Source organism: Schistocerca cancellata, chromosome 6 (assembly GCF_023864275.1).
Source record: "Schistocerca cancellata isolate TAMUIC-IGC-003103 chromosome 6, iqSchCanc2.1, whole genome shotgun sequence".
NCBI classification, from domain to species: domain Eukaryota; kingdom Metazoa; phylum Arthropoda; class Insecta; order Orthoptera; family Acrididae; genus Schistocerca; species Schistocerca cancellata.
This window is the reverse complement of record NC_064631.1, coordinates 269,023,803-269,041,381: the sequence shown is the minus strand read 5'-3', so window position 1 is coordinate 269,041,381 and position 17,579 is coordinate 269,023,803. Positions and strand designations below refer to the sequence as shown.

The following is a 17,579-nucleotide window of genomic DNA, read 5'->3' as shown; positions in this document are numbered from 1 at the left end:
AAGCATGGTGCCTCCCACAAGGGGTTATGTGCGTTAAAATCTCCCAAAAGTAGGAAAGGAGGTTTAGGGAGCTCATCAATCAGTGCAGCCAATATGTTCAGGGATAGGGTTGGTTGGTTAGTTTGTGGAGGTTGAAGGGACCAGACTACAAAGGCCATCACTCCCTTTTTCCACAATCATGGAACACCCACAAGGAACAAAAACAAGCAATGGAGATGACAAGGGATAACAAAACAAGAAAGACATAGACAAAGACCAGAAAAGAGGAATTAAAAACACACAGAGTGTTACAGTGGCTGGCTGACCATGGAAACAAAAAAAGGAAAAGCCAACCACCAAGAGACACACTAAAAAGACCAATCTAAAACCTTAGGCCAAAGGCGAGACTCAACACAAAAGAAAGAGACTAACCCTCAGATCGAGCAATGAAGGCCCCATGTATGAATAAAACTCAAAACTAAGTGTGGCATGGGAGCGTCATCCGATAAAAGTGCAGGGAGGGTATCAGGAAGCACAAATGTCTGCCTGAGCGCAGTTACAAACGGACAGTCCAACAAAATGTTGACCACTGTCAAAGCTGAACCATAGCAACAGAGGTGTGAGCTGTCGCGGCGCAATAAATAACCGTGCATCATCCAGGTGTGATGATGATGATGATGATTGGTTTGTGGGGCGCTCAACTGCGTGGTTATCAGCGCCCGTACAATTATCCAATTTTTGCTCAGTCCAATCTCGCCACCCTCCTGGATGATGATGAAATGATGAGGACAACACAAACACCCAGTCATCTCGAGGCAGGTGAAAATCCCTGACCCCGCCGGGAATCGAACCCGGGACCCCGCGCTCAGTAAGCGAGAACGCTACCGCGAGACCACGAGCGGCGAACGTCATCATCCAGGTGTGGCCAATGCGCAGCTGTCGGAGTACAACAGAGTCCTTGCGAAAGGATCGCAAGGAGGAGCACTACACACCGGTAATCTCCTTGACGATCCAAAGTTTGCTGGGTGAAGGCAGGTGCGCCATTCATCACCCCAGGTACCAAGGACCTTCTGCCGCAAAAATGAACAGAAATCACACTCCGAAAGGCCAGTCTGCAAAGCCGGTGCACTGACAGCCTGTTTGGCCAGCGTGTCAACACATTCATTACCCGGTATGCCGACATGACCTGGGGTCCAAATATAAACTGTGGAGCGGCCGCAACGGCCAAGAGTATGGATGGACTCCTTGATAGCAATCATCAGACGAGAGCAAGGGAAACACTGGTCGATAGCTCATAAACTGCTCCGGGAGTCACTACAGATAACGAATGATTCACCTGAGCAGGAGCGGATATACTCTAGGGAGCGAGAGATGGTAACCAGCTTGGCAATGAAAACACTGCAGCCAGCCGCCAACGAGCATTTTTCAGAATGATCCTTAAGAGTAAGAGCATGACCAACTCGACCAGCAACCATCGAACTGTCGGTATAGACCTCATCAGAACCATGAAATGTGGCAAGGATGGAAAGAAAGCGGCGGCGGAGGCCCTCAGGAGGGTGAGTCCTTCAGGCCCTATGCCAAATCCAGCCGAAGGCATGGATGGGACACACACCACAGGGTATACAGATACTGGCTGGAAAAGGGGTGGGAGAGGGAAAATCAAGCTCAGAGAGAAGAGCCTGGACGCAAACCGCGATCGTACACCCTGACCGGGATCGCCGTTCTGGAAGATGGACGTCCGAGTTGGGGAACAGGAGACGGTAATTTGGATGCCTGGGTAAGCTACAAACATGTGCAGCATAAGAGGCCAGTCGTCATTGGCACCGCAGCCACAATGGAGGGACACCAGCCTCCACAAGTAGGCTTTTTAAAGGGCTTGTGCAGAAAGCTCCAGTTGCAAGTTGGATCCCACGGTGAAATATAAGGTCAAGAAACCTCAACGTAGAAGGCGATGTCGAACTGTAAACCAGGCTCCCATAATCGAGACAGGATTGAATCAAGGCCTGATACAGTGTTAGAAGGGTAGACCAATTGGCACCCCAGCTGGTGTGACTCAAGCAACGAAGAGCGTTAAGATGCCGCCAGCACATTTGTTTAAGCTGCCGAATATGAGGGAGCCAAGTCAACCGGACCTCAAAAAGCAAGCCCAAAAACTGATGAGTCTCCACCACTTCAAGAGGTTTGCCGTCAAGATAAAGTTGTGGCTCAGGGTAAACAGTGCGACGCCGGCAGAAATGCATGATGCAGGTCCTGGCCGCCGAGAACTGGAAGCCGTGCATGACGGCCCAAGACTGCACCCTGTAGCCGCCGTCCAGCAACCGCAATGCCAGTAGAGATATAATACTGGCAAAAAGTCATCAGCATACAAAGAAGCTGATACAGACGTTCCCACAGCTGCAGCTAGCCCATTGATAGCAACTAAAAAGAGGCAGACACTCAAGACACAGCCTTGCCGGACCCCATTCTCCTGAGCTTGGGAGGAACTATGGGAGGAACCAACTTGCACATGGAAGGAACAAAGCAACAGAAAATTTTTAATAAAAAACAGGAGCGGGCCCATAAGACCCCACCCACAAAGCGTCGTGAGGATGTGATGTCGCCACATCGTATCTTATGCCTTCCACATGTCAAAAAAGGATGGTAACCAGAAATTGACGACAGCCAAATGCCGTGCAGATGGCAGACTCCAAGCAGACCAGATTATTGGTGGCAGAGTGGGCCTTACGGAACTCACCCTGGGACGGAGCCAGAAGGAATCAAGACTCAAGCAGCCAACTCAACATCCGGCTGACCACGCATTCAAGCAACTTGCACATAACGTTGGTGAGGCTAATAGGGCAATAGCTGTCCACCTCCTGGGGGTTCTTGCCAGGCTTCATCAATGGGATGATAGCGCTTTCCAGCCATTGAGAGGGGAACTCACCCTCAAGCCAGATACGGTTGAAAAGGTTGATGAGGTATCGCTGGCAGTACACTGAGAGTTGTTTGAGTATCTGATAGTGGATGTGATCCAGCCCGGGAGCCGTATCAGGGCAAGTGGCTAGGGCACTGTGGAATTCCGACTCACTGAATGGAGCATTGTACGATTCGGGGTGGTGCGTATGGAATGAAAGGCTCTGACCTTCCAAACGCTCTTTCAGGGAGCGGAAGGCCAGTGAGTAATTCGTAGAAGCAAAATTCTGAGCATAATGCTCTGCTAAGAGTTCTGCAATCATGACTGGATCAATACAGTCTGCTCCAATCAGGGAAGGCCCAGGTATGCCTATAGGTGTGTGATACCCATAGAGTCGCCTAATCTTGCACCAAATCTGCGATGGAGAGATACAGGTGCCAATGGTGGAGACATATCATTTCCAGAACTCCTGCTTCCGTCAGCAAATAAGGCGTCGGAGCCGTTTAAAGGTAATGAGGTGTTCCAATGATAAGTGCCGCTTATGAGCTGGAGGGCTCACCTGCGATATCTAATCACCTCAGTGATCTCCGCTGACCACCAAGGCACAGTCCTCCACCGAGGGGACCAGGAAGAACAGGGAATTGTAGATTCTGCGGCAGAAACAATGTGGGTGGTGATCGTGTGAACCACAGCACCATGAGAAAGAGGCTCGAGTGGCAATGGAGGCAAACGAGTCCCAGTCAGTCTTATTCAAAGCCCATCTGGGGAGGCGCCCAGGTGAGTGACACTGGGACATTGACAGAAAGATTGGAAAGTGGTCACTACGACACAAGTTGTCAGGCACATTCTATTGGACAAACGGTAGAAGGCCAGGGCTGTAGACCGAAAGGTCAATGGCTGAGTGCATGCCATGCGCCTCACTGAAATGTGTATAGGCACCATCATTTAGAAGAGAAAGGTCATGCTGTGCCAACACTTGCTCAATAACAGTGCCTCGGACTGTTCCCACCAATCCACCCTACAAAGAGTTATTGGCATTAAAGTCACCCAACAACAAAAAAGGTGGTGGCAATTGGGCTATGAGCGCAGCCAATACATGCTGTGGGACATCACCGTCCTGTGGAAAACAGAGAACGCAGACAGTAACAGCCTGAGGCGTCCACACCCAAACAGCGACAGTCTATACAGGTGTTTGAAGAGGGATACAATCGCTGTAAAGAGTTAAGAACGTAGACACACACTCCACCAGATAACCTCTCATAAGCTGCCCGATTCTTATAACAACCCCAATAGCCACAGAGGGCAGGGGTTCATATTGCCAGAAACCAAGTTTCCTGGAGAGCAATGCAAAAGAAAGGGTGAAGGCTGAGAAGTTGACAGAGCTCAGCAAGGTCATGGAAAAAACCACTGCAATTCCACTGAAGAATGACATTCTCCGCGACCAAAAAATATGTGAAGGGAGGCACATTACGCCGCTGGATCATCTGCTGCCACCGACTGAGTGCCCGTGCAATCGACTTCATGGTGTCCGAGGGTCCGCCGCGATCTAGTTCCTCAGCGGACGCCAGAATCTCCACCCCATTCTCAGACGCAGAGCTTGTAGGTTGCGTTGGGGTGGGCGTCACAATAAGTTCCTTGGTCTTAAATGTCTTTTTCATGGACTTTTTCCGCTGCTCCTTGGGTTTCACAGGCTGGGGAGGGCTTCACTAATTCAGACTCCAGGACTGAGGAGAATCCTGAAACCTTACGACCAGCTGCTTGTGGGCACTTACACCACTGGCGGACATCATCCTTCCCACTGGTGGAAACCTAGGAAGAGAGGGACCAAAGGAAAACCTTCCAAGCGAGAGGAGCCGAAGAAGTTGGATGCTTCACTGGCTTAGAAGTGGGGACGGACGTCCACAATGAGTGGGTGGCGGGTGTGGGGAGGGGGGAGGAGGGGGGGTGTTACTCCGGAAGTAGGTGGCACAGGACCAACAGGGAGGGTAGTGGCCCCCCACGATCACGGGGGCAGTGTAGTCTTACGGCTCAGGGAGCCGAAAGGAATTCGCTGAACTGAAGGGGCTATCATTGTTGTCGTAGCGGCGGCATAAGGGGAAGTCATTCGCACAGGATGGAGTCATTCATATTTTCTCTTAGCCTCAGTGTAGGTCAGTCGATCCAGGGTCTTATATTCCATGATTTTCTGCTCTTTCTGTAAAATCCTGCAGTCTGGCGAGCAAGGTGAATGATGCTCTCCGCAGTTGACACAGATGGGAGGAGGTACACATGGATTATTGGGATGTGATGGGCAACCACAATCTCGACATGTCAGGCTGGAAGTACAGCAGGAGGACATATGGTCAAACTTCCAGCACTTAAAGCACCACATCTAGGGAGGGATATAGGGCTTGACGTCGCAGCGGTAGACCATCACCTTGATCTTCTCAGGCACTGTATCACCCTCAAAGGCCGTCAAGATGAAGGCACCAGTGGCAATCTGATTATCCCTCGCACCCCGACGAACGCACAGGACGAAATGAACCCTTCGCCGCTCTAAATTGGTGTGCAGCTTGTCATCAAACTACCAAAGAAGGTCCCTGTGGAATATAATACCCTGGACCATATTTAAAGTCTTATGGGGAGTGATGGTAACAAACATCCCCAACTTGTCACGAGCGAGTAATGCCTGTGACTGGGCAGAGGATGCTGTTTTTATCAAAGCTGACGCAGAGCGAATTTTGGACAAGCCCTCCACCTCCCCAAACGTTTCCTCTAAATGCTCTACAAAGAATTGAAGCTTCATGGACACAAAGCATTCCCCATCAGCTCTCGTACATACTAGGTAGCGGGGCGAATAAGCTTCACTGCCATTCTTAGTCTTTCATTCCTCCCATGGTGTGGCCAGAGAAGGAAACAATTTGGGGTCATACCTGTTTGCATTAAATTGAGCCCTGGAATGCTTAGAGACTGCTGGCGGCTGGCCACCAGCAAGAGATGATGTGAGATGCTTCACTGCGTTTCACCCGCCCTGATGCCACCCACTCCAACCATAGGCCCTCCCCACGGGCACCACCAACCTGCAGCAAGAGCCACCTGGAAGGATGGCCATTGCTGGGAGTCTCAATGCCCCAGGGAGATAGGCATCTACTCCTTGGAATAGGTGGGAAGTTAACGGCACAGGAATCAGCAGAGTGATCCCTGTGTTGTCAGAGGGCTACAACCAACAAAGTACATGGTGACCCCACCACAACGGACTGACTGGATATCAGGTACAAAGAAGTCCATGGACATCGTCAGTGCAGAAAGCGACACAACATAATGGATGGCAGAAACTGCACCCAAGAGACGGAGAATGAATGGGATTGCAATGCGACGACAAGAAAGCGGGCTAAAGATCTCAATGCACAATGGACACAATGCACTATGTAAGGCGCACTTCCCCAACTGGCTCGCTCTTCAGAAAAATTTTCAACTATGGAGGTCAAACCCTACAGGGGAGCATCACATAAAGGCCGAAATGTGTGAGACTCATTTAGTCACCTCTTACGACAGGCAGGAATGCCTCGGCCTATTCTAACCCCCGGACCCACAGGGGTGTTAAGGGATAATGCACCATCTGTAGGAAGATATGCATTGGAGACAGTTATTTCTTGTCGTCCTTATCCTGACAGTCACAGCTTCAAGAGGGGTTTAAAGGGGCACAGGTTCAGGACATAGACACAAACTACACACGACACTATTATAGTCACTACAGCTCCTGTAATATTCCTTATAGCTGCAGAGGGCAGGGGTCCGCATTACCTGGAACCAGGTTTCCTGGAGGCCTATGCAGAAAGCAGGTGTAAAGCTTAACAGTTGCCGTAGCTCAGCCAGGTGGTGGAAAAAACCACCACGATTCCACTGGAGGATTACATGATCGTCAGACTGGGAAGGCACAGAACACTCAATGAGACAGTCTACACCTCAAGGTCACCTGCTGGCACCAGATGAGTACCTGCACAATTGACATCCATTGTGTTGAAGGCCCAGCGAGATCTGGGTCCTCAGTGGATGCCAGAATTTCCACTTGATCCTCAGACACAGAGCTTGCAGGTAGTGGTGGTGTGGGTCCCACCGCAGTGCCTTGGTACTTGGGGGTCTTTTTCTTTTTGGGTTTCTCTCGTTGCTCCTTAGGTTTGTCCAACTGGGAGGGTTTCATTGATTCAGCCTTAGGAAATGAGGAGGACAGTGAAGCCCTGTGGTTGCTTCGGCCACTGGCAGGTATCAGCTTTGCCACTGGTAGGAAACTGGGAAGGGATCCCTTCCTGGTGAGAGGAGCCGAAGAAGACTTACGTTTCTGTGGCTGAGAAGCATCAAGGGGGCAGGTGGAGTCTGCCGGCTCAGAGCCAACTGTATGTGGCGGAATGGAAGATGGTAGAACCATTGTTGTAGCAGCGGCGTAGGTTGACATCATATGAACAGGATGTAGCCTCTCTTATTTTCTCTTAGCCTCAGTGTAGATCAGTCAGTCCAGGGTCTTGTATTCCATTATTTTTCTTTCTTTCTGGAGAACCCTGCAGTCTGATGAACAAGGCAAATGGTGCTCTCCACAGCTGATACAGGTGGGAGGCAGGGCACAGGGAGTATTGGGATGTGAAGGACATTCACAATCCAGACAGGTTACACTGGAAGTACAGCGGGAAGACATATGGCCGAACTTTCAGCACTTCAAGCACCGCATCAGGGGAGGGATATATGGCTTTACGTCAGAGCGGTAGACCATCACCATGACCTTCTTGGGTAATGCGTCACCCTCATTATCCCTTGGATGCTGGGGGATGTGCCAGACGAAATGGACAGCTCGACGCTCTAAATTTGCACGCAGTTCATCGTCAGACTGCGAAAGAAAGTCCCTGTGAAATATAATTCCCTGGACCATATTTAAGCTCTTATGGCCGTGATGGAAACAGAAATATCCCCCAGCTTGTCACAAGACGGTAGTGCCCTTGACTAGGCAGAGGACGCCGTTTTGATCAAGACCGACCCTGACCTAATTTTGGACAAGCCCTCCATCTCCCCAAAATTGTCCTCTAAATGCTCCACAAGGAACTGAGGTTTTATTGACAAGAAAGATTCCTCATCAACTCTCGTACATACAAGGTACCTGGGTGAATAAGCTTCGCTGGCATCCTTAGCCTGGTGCTCCTCCCATGTTGTGGCCAAGGGGGAGAACGATTTGGGGTTGTATTTCTTAGCACTGAAGTTAGACCCTGACCACTTATACACTGCTGGTGTTTGACCAGCAGCAAGAGATGACGTACTACACTTCATGGTGTGTCATCCACCCTGATTCCACCCACTCCGACCAGGAGTCCTCCCCACAGGCGCCACCCAGCCACAGCAAAGGCCACCTGGTAAGATGTCCATTGCTGGGAGTCCCAATGCCACAGGATGACTGGCATCTTCTCCTTGGCATACTTCGGGAGTTAATGGCCCATGCATGGTCAGGGGGCTACAACCAACAGGGTACATGGCAGCCCCACCACAACAGACTGGCTACTGTGCTAGACATCGGGCGCAAACAAGCTAAGAAGTCCATTATTATCGACAGCGCAGAAAGTGGTACTGCACAGAGGATGGAGGAAAATGCACCCAGGAGGGTGACCTCGTCAACAGCTGGAAAAATGAGCAGAAGTGCAGATCCACATCAAAGGATGCGGAGGTCTCATCACGTGATGGACACTATGCACCATGTAAGACATCCTTCCCCAATTGGCTTGATATTCGGGAAAATTTTGAAAAATGAAGGTCAAACCCTACAGGGGACCATCACACAAAGGCCAAAACGTGATACTCCTTTTAGTCGCCTCTCACAACAGGCAGGAATACCTCGGGCCTAGTCTAGCCCCTGGACCGGAAGGGGTGTGTGTGAGGTGCGCTTTTTGTGTGTGTGTGTGTGTGTGTGTGTGTGTGTGTGTGTGTGTTTTCTCTTTTACTGATGAAGGCTGGGGCCAAAAACTTTGTGTACGTGTCTTATAATTGTGTCTGTCTTCTTTATAATATGTAGCAATCAAACTTTCCCACATTGTTGATATTCCTATGTGGAGTTTCCATAGATAGGTTTTCACCTCCCTTCTCATACTGGATCACCCATTCAATCTCTCTCCATCTTCAGCTTGCAACTTTAGCATGTATACCTGAACTAGCTCTTACCAGCTGAAATTGGGACCAGACCATGGCTTTCCAGCCATCTAGGGTCCAACCAAGATGGTCATGGGCCCAGGAGAGGTGATGGAGACGATGATGTGCTGTTAGCAAAGGCACTCACGTCTGTCACCCATTGCCATAGCCCATTAACAGCAGATTTCAACATACTGTCCTAACGGACATGTTTGTTGTACATCCCACATTGATTTCTGCAGTTATTTCATGCAGTGTTGCTTCTCTGTTAACAGTGGCAACTCTACGCAAACACCAATGCTCTCGGTCGTTAAATGAAGGCCGCTGGCCACTGTGATATCTGTGCTGAGAGGTAATTCCTAAAATGTGGTATTCTTGGCACACTATTGTGCACTGTGGATCTCAGAATATTGAATTCCCTAACAATTTCCAAAATGGAGAGTCCCATGCATCTACCTCAGACTACCATTCTGCGTTCAATGGCTGTTAACTTTCCTCAAGCAGCCAGAATCACATCAAAATCCTTTCCACATGAATTACCTGAGTACAAATGACTGCTCTGCCAATGCACCATCCTTTTATATCTTGCATAAGTGATACTACTGCCATCTGTATAGGTGCATATTGCTATCCCATGACTTATCACCTCAGCGTAGAATACCATGAAAAAATATTATGAGACAGATTAATATAATAAAATAAATCTTCTTCCACAAGTGACTTGCATTCTAATTTACATAGCTGTACAGCAATATCCCAAGCACTTTAACTTTATAGGAACAGTATACTAACTTTAATGTACGAGGCATGTTCAAAAAATTCTGGAGCTTTGTCCACAGAATTTTTCTACGCTTACCTTTTACTTATTGTACAAGGCCTCCTTTGAAATACTCTCCTCCACAATTGATACACCACTCCCAATGCTGTTTCCACTTCCAGAATTCCACTTGAGACAAAATGTGAGAAGGAAACAGCCCGAAATGTGGCAAGACAATTCAAGGTTCATGCATCACGATAACGCACCTACTCATTCATCCCTGTTGGTGCACGACTATTGCACAAAAACGAAATCACTGTGCTGGCTCATCCTCCATACTTCCAGACCTAGTCCCTGTGGACTTCTTTTTATTGAAAACCCTATTGAAGGAAAAAGGACAAAGATTTGCAGTGACAGGAGAGATGCTGTGTGGGTGCATTATTGTGACGCATGAGCCCAAATTGTCTTGCCACATTTCAGGCCGTTTCCTCCTCACATTTTCTCCCAAACATTTCAAAACTTTCCAGCAACAGTTTGTCCCAGTGGCAAAAATTCATAATGAATTTTGTTGATGTTTCTGATATGAGCATTGTCAGTATACGTCCGAGGGCGTCCTGAACGAGGGTCATCTTTAACTTCCATCCGGCAATTTTTAAATTGTGTGAACCATTCATAACATCGAGTACAGCTTAAGCACTCACCACTGTGGGCTTCCTGCATCATTTGGTGTGTCTGTAATGGTTTTCTTGAGTTTTTCTGCAATTTAATGCAGAAGCATTGCTCCTCTAACTCTGCCATCTCGAAATTCACAAACTGTACAACACCCTACTCAATACAGCACTGAACAATAACTAACGGACATAGAAAAATGAGACTTCCGGCAGTTACACATTAAACACAGGCGTATGCAAGGATGCCAACCGCAGTCCACTCAAACACACCGTTGGCGCAAAATTACAATGTACCAGAATTTTTTGGACAGACCTTGTAGATGACGTTGGCTATTATTTAGCACCTGCACCTTTCTTTTTTAAAAAAATAAAAATAAAATAAAATAAAAAAGAAAAAAGGAAAGAAACATACATAATTTTTCATAGGATATCCTCCAGTTTAGTTCCAGTTAATGTAAAAATTGACTGTATAAAATTTGGGCTAAGTAGGATACGGGGAAGAGGTGCCTCTGGGCCTTCAAAATTATAAACATAAAACCATTAATTTTTAAAAAAACATTACTTACGAATGGCAAATGCTTCATTACTCGAGTAGGAAATCTGTTTACTTCAGTCTCAAGTTGAATATCCTCTTATGTCACAAATCTCATTGGAGGAGAGATTGGCAGGTCAGTGACCCAGAATATCCAAATAGTACTACACTTTCAAGAGAAAGCAGTAGTTGTAGCAATGACAGAATCTTTCTTGTTAGTTTGTTTACAGTAAGAAACTTATTTACTCGTGTATTACTCCCCTAAAATAAGTGGACGCAAACTCCCATCCGTCAAATGTTTTCTTCAACAATTTGCAGGTGGGTAAATTAAATATGCATCAAAGTGCTACATCAGCTGGGTAGAACAGGACGATTTTTTGAGACAAATATGAGTTCTGACACAGGAGCTGAGAAACTGTGTATCAAAATTAAAAGCTTCATATCAACAAAGGAAGCAACCACAAAAACACGTTGGAAGAATAGTATTAAGAGAAAAGAAACAGATTTTGTTCGAAAGCTTCAGATCCTTTTTGACATAGCACATACTAATGCTTTAATATAACTTCCATTGAGTAAGATAAGTAGCTTTAGACCAACGACTGGTTGAGAGGACAGGCATGGTTCATGTATGGAATCAATTTCCAGAGCATTTGAACATCCAGAAGCAGCTGGGAAATTTCAAGAGCGACAGGTCAGTAAATCCTTTATTTATGAATTTGTAATGTAAATGTCAACAACAATATGGAAAAGGTAAGATTGCTACTCTCCACATAGAAGGCACTGAGTGGCAGACAAACACAATGAGCAAGAATGTCAGAAATTTTCAGCTTTCAGATGATGCTCTTCATCAAAAATAGAAAACGCATACACAGGCAGTTGGACGTTAGTGCCCGGAGAAGACTGACTCTCTCTCTCTCTCTCTCTCTCTCTCTCTCTCTCTCTCTCTCTCTCTCTCTCTCTGTGTGTGTGTGTGTGTGTGTGTGTGTGTGTGTGTGTGTGTGATTGTGATTTCTGATGACTGAAATCAGCTGAAAGCCAAACATTTCCGGCATTCTTTTTCATTGTGCCTATCTGCGACTCAGCAACTAAACTATGTGGTGAGTAGTAATCCATCCTTTCCATTTTATTGATATTCCAACCTGGACTTTCCACTGTTTAACAGATATTATACATAAATACACTTAAAAATAAGAGTAAAAATAACTAGTCATCAAGTGATGTTAAATTTACTCACATTTCGTTCATTCAACTTGCTATCCTTACGATGCTTCCTATCATATTTTTTCTGGCAGCAACTAGCCAAATTGATAACAAGTTCTATTAGTGTTTGACAAAGCTCCAAAATTTAACCACCACAAGTATAAAAGAGAGGAGGAAATCGTGCAGCAATGACTCCCCAATACCTTGTCCGTATGGCAAGGTTTTTCCATTATGCAAGATGAATAGCGAAAGCTCTTTATTGCTTGAAAATGTGTGTTCCTAGATGATTCTCAACTACCTCCACAAGAAGAGTGAGCAGTTTGTTATATATGTATCTTCATTTTCAGTGTGCATGTTGAAGTGTGGTTCTTAGTGTCTTCTACAACCAAAGGTATATGGATCTCAAAACGCTTTTGAAGCTTTATAAATATCAGACGGCTGATTATAGTATATCTCATGGGGCTTTAAACTGAAAAATCATATATAATACCACCCTCCAGAACACATCTCTGCATTCTTTGATCCTAGTTTGTTTTATTATTTGAAAATGAAAATCATGCAACAGACCCATCAGATAGCAATATTAAAAGGGTTCAAAGTAGAAATCAATCAAATCTAAAAATCATTAATAATGCAATTTAACACTTTATTTCAAATAAAACAAGACAATTTTTAGCAGTCTGGACTTGAATGAAGAGTTCCTTATAGAACACATCATTTGCTGAGGAAAGGGCAATGAGAGGAACGCAGTGACAACTCATTCCCATGAAGCTAGGACCATTACCTGTGCATTGTGCATATACGAAAGCAGACATGACACATACAGAAATATTGACAGCGCTCAGAGGTAAATGAATATCTTCTAACTAGTGCTGATTTTCTCCTTTAGTGCTATAAACAGTAAAAATCATCAAATTATCATGGACAAACTGCAGTAGAATAAAAATTGCATTAAGTTAATACAACAAATTTAAGTATTAAGCTGAACGCAATTTGTTAATCAGCGACTCCAATGTAATTTTTTTAGATAAAAAGTAAATGAGTGAGATGATTACCCTATTCCCTCCACCCCCTCCTGCCCCCACCCCCAATACAGTGACCTTGGGTATGGCTCCCCCTTTTCCTATGGAGCCCTAATTATACACGACACTTTTTGTGCAATGGAAACAAAATAGTGGGCAGCACGAAGACAAAATCGAACTCGAAAAATGAGAGTCATTTTAGGGTACACCCTAAATAAGCAGCTGAATATTGCTAATGCTAGTCTTTAGCCACAATACTAAAGTATGAAATGAGTAACTGCCATCACTCTTACATGTGCTCATGTACATCATCGCTACATCACGAGCCATGCGCAACCCTTATGTAATGTAAGAGTGGTGTTCGCCATCCTCTATGCAAGAACCCCGCTTTTGAAAAACGTGAAACTTTAAGTGCTTGACATAACACCTATTGTGAAGCACAACAGTAGGTTTTGCTGAAGTAAGTGGAGTATCCGATTTGTAACTATTTTTCAAGTAAAACAAAACAGTAGATTTTGAACACATAATAACCAAAAATGGGAAGTACTGTAATTGAAATAAAATTAATTATTTCTAGTTATCACTTTAGACAAACTAAACACATATCTAACAAACGCGACTAAAATAAAAAATAGTTATAATTCTAAAAAAAAAAAAAAAAAAAAAAAAAAAAAAAAAAAAAAAAAAAAAAAAAAAAGACCATACCAACCAGATGTGCTTTACTAGCACACACCGGGGACAGGTGGAGGGGGGGGGAGGAGGGTGAGAGGGGGGGGGAGAGGGAGGGAGGGTGTGTTTGTGGGTGTGTGGGTGTGTGTGTGTGTGTGAGAGAGAGAGAGAACACATGAACTCACCTGACCTATCAAGTGTTTTACTATGTGATATATACACCGCAAATAGCTCAGTTCATTGGTTACATTTCCACATGAAATTGCTTGACAGCAAACTGAAGCAAATGTATGAACATCTGTGGGATTTCCTGCATATTCCGAATGTTTTTTGGAGATGTTTGAAGCTAGTTCAGCCAAGAGTTTTTCTGCTGCACACCCAGCATCATCTCGCATAAGAAAATCCTAAAACACAAATAGTACACAAAAAAAAGTTTACCAAATATAAACATCATTTTCGATTCCTCTGACAATATATTTTTTTGTTCGTTACTCTTATCTTTATCTAATTTAAGACAGTATTAAGTTCAGTATTTTCTCATTGCCTTTGTCTGAGGACAAAATAATATGTTAAGAAAGTAACAATAAATTAGGTCTTCTAGCAGACACACTCATAATAGTAAAAGTTAGAAGGCTCAAAATATAATGAATGTTAGTAAAATTGACAACAGTAAAATAAGGTGAGAGAAATAATCAATTCAGTGGGTAGGCGATGCAGCATTCTAATGTTCTACAGGGCAGCATGTGGCAGCACCCAGAGCCAATCCATTGTAGTCAAAGTGTTAAGGATGGGAATAGAAAATACTCTTTTGGAGGAAGCATAGACCTGTTGAACTGTTCTCTTGTCATCATCTAGTATCAAGGATAAGGGATCCTTAAGGTTTTGTCTTTATCACAGTTCTACCACAAAAAGTAAAATATAGTGTTACAGAAAAGCAGTTAAAAACGAGTAAATGAGGGGTAACAAGACAGCTGGCTGATGTGGTAGGGTCAAAGGCCCACCAGGCCCAGTATGTGGCAAGCGACTTCCCAACCATCTCGACCCTGTCCGAAAAGCAGTCTAAAACATTATATTCAAGAAAAATGCCACTCTGTCAGTGGAAACTAGAACCAGTTCAACTCTTCATAAATCGAACACCAACATTAGAGACAAAGAATCCAGAAGATCATGGTTCACATGGAGAGCAATGGGGGGTTACTCTGGTATGACTGCTGCAGAGGTTATATAGGACAGTCTATTCCTTCCAGGAGGAATGAACAAGGAGTGCCACACTGCCATCGGGTCTTAGATATTGCAAAGCTCATTAAAAATAATACACCAAAGAAAATAATTATCTTGGAAAATAGAATATAATTGAATAGATAAAGAATCTACTCAGGAGAAAACACACATAAAAGTTAAGGAAATGCACCAGTGGTTCCTTCTCCTGGCAGAAGCACTGAAGGGGAAAAAGGCATGAAGGAAAAGGACTGGTGATGTTCTGGGTGACATTTCTGCAATTCTCCCTATTTCCTAAGCCTTGCCTTTATCCCTCTTCCCCTCCAACCATTCTGCCAGGAGGAGGAGCCACTGGCTCATAAAGCTGGCACATTTCCTTAACTTTTACACATGTTTGCTGCTGCTGCTTGGTGAATACATTTTTTAATCTATCTGATAATACCATATTTTTGAAGTTTATCAAAGAGTACACCAGATCTCGTTCCATCTCCAAGTGAGCTGAGGTTTTATTCACATCCGGGATCGTCAAACTGAATGTTGATCATGCAATCACTTCTCTAACCAAACAATTGGCCAATTCATTCTCCAGGGTAATGGGGTGAAATTATAGGATTATTGTTGATAAGTCAGTAGTGCACTACATAGGGGAAGCTGCCAGTGCAGGGCACATGGTTTGATGAACACTCGAAAATCAATACACAGACAGCCAAATCCGACTGCATACAAAACATGTGCTTCAAATGTCAAGATGTCTTACTTCTTTCCATGTATTAGCAACATTTTCTCTTCCTCTCAAGTCACTTTCAGACTGTCAGAGTACAGAATATGGGTGAATTTAATTTGAGAATTTTCTTGTAAGCATTACAGGTGTGAAATTTTCAGTACGTTCATTATCTATAAATGAGCAAGTGTGTGCACGACTAGTTTTGTTATAATTTTAATAAAAATTAAATGGGACAAAAGGAGTCCAAAAAGTTATTTATATGGTGATGACATCCCATAGGGGGTCCAATATTTGTTTTGTATTTTATTATCTTGTCTGAGATACAACTTTTGGGGGGGGAGGGGGGGGAGGCATGTGGGAGATGGAGTTTGATAGCAGAAATCTCAATATCGCAGCAGGTGCTGCTTGCTGCTACCAATGCAACACGGAATGCCGTTGAGGACATCTGAGTATTACATTATGATTTACTTCAAAGACAGTACAACAACAATATAAACAAACAACTAGATGTTGTATATGTTTAGAATCAGCTTAGCTACTGCTCAAACCAAAAATTTGTACCCACTTATGAAATAAAAGTTCATTCCAAGTTAAATTTTGTAGAATTTATTTAAAGCTGTTAATGTCAGAAGATTTTATTAAGAGTAAAGGAAAGTTTTATTACTGAAAATGAAGAAAAGCAAAACTGCAATAATTGGACATGAGTACCAAAGATCCTCCACCAAAGAGTCTGTTTGAGAAAATAGGAGTTCAAACCCCAATAGTCTTGACAGAAGATTGGAGAGTAATCAACCAGAACACTGTACCGGAAGGACGAACCATGGTGGTGGAAGTCGGAGAGAAGTCACTGAAGGCGATGCGAGAGCAAGACCTGAAATTGTTTTCAGGGTTCTCACAGGTTGCAGTCAGGGTAATCAATGACCTCAAAAGCAATGACAGCAACAAGATTTAGACTTGAGGTGCTGCAGTTTAATCTGCAGCACAATGAAGGGGCCACTGCTGCCCTGAGCTGTTGCCTGGGGAGACAGGAAGTGGACGTGGCCCTGATACAAGAACCCTACTTATATAAAGGGGGCGTATCGGGCCTCGATAGCACTGGAGGTAGGCTGATTTATGCTATAAATCTAAGAAATGCCAGAACATGCATTTATGTGAGAAATGGAATTTATTTAATGCCAATGATGGATTTCTATTCCAGGGACCTGGTGACCATCAGGATCCAGCAACGTGAGGAAGGTATCACAAGGGAAATTGTTTTGGCCTCAGCATACCTTCCTTACCAAGACAGTTCTCCTCCTCTGGTGGTGAGGAGACTGACAGAGGCTTCCCATCGGCAAGGCTAACCAGCTGTTGGTTGGATGTGATGTCAATGTCCACAACCTAGTGTGGGGACTGCAAGGACACCAACTGTAGATGTTAGTACCTTCTTGAATTTCTCTTGTCTAACAGCTTGGAGGTCCCAAACAGGGGTGTCGAACCTACATTCAGGAACAGCAGAAGGGTAGAAGTAACTGACAATACCTTTGCTTCCATGATGATGGGCAGCTATGTCAAACAATGGCATGTGGTGTTAGAGCCATCTTCTTCGGACCACATGTCTATTAAATTCAAGGTTGAAATGAGAATCAGACAGACCATGGCCTATAGGAATCCCAGGAAAACAGACTGGGAGTCATATGAGGGATCTTGACTTAAGCTTATCAGAAATTAAAACCTTGAAAAGGAATCCAGTAGAGTTTGAGGAAGTAGCAGAGGCTGTAACCTCTGCCATAG

The 17,579-nt window shown here is 44.8% G+C and overlaps 1 protein-coding gene across 3 annotated transcripts in view; it reads right to left on the bottom strand.

Moving 5' to 3' along the window:
• The window catches only part of LOC126191139 (uncharacterized), a 265,360-nt gene that overhangs the window by 207,924 nt on the left and 39,857 nt on the right, over positions 1-17,579 (bottom strand). For 2 of the 3 annotated variants that reach the window (XM_049931889.1, XM_049931891.1), the window contains exon 3: positions 14,050-14,268. The exons of the other annotated variant lie outside the window; for it this stretch is intronic. In XM_049931889.1, coding sequence (XP_049787846.1) covers positions 14,050-14,268 — 219 coding nt within the window. The remainder of the gene's footprint in view (positions 1-14,049; positions 14,269-17,579) is intronic. 3 annotated transcript variants of the gene reach the window in all.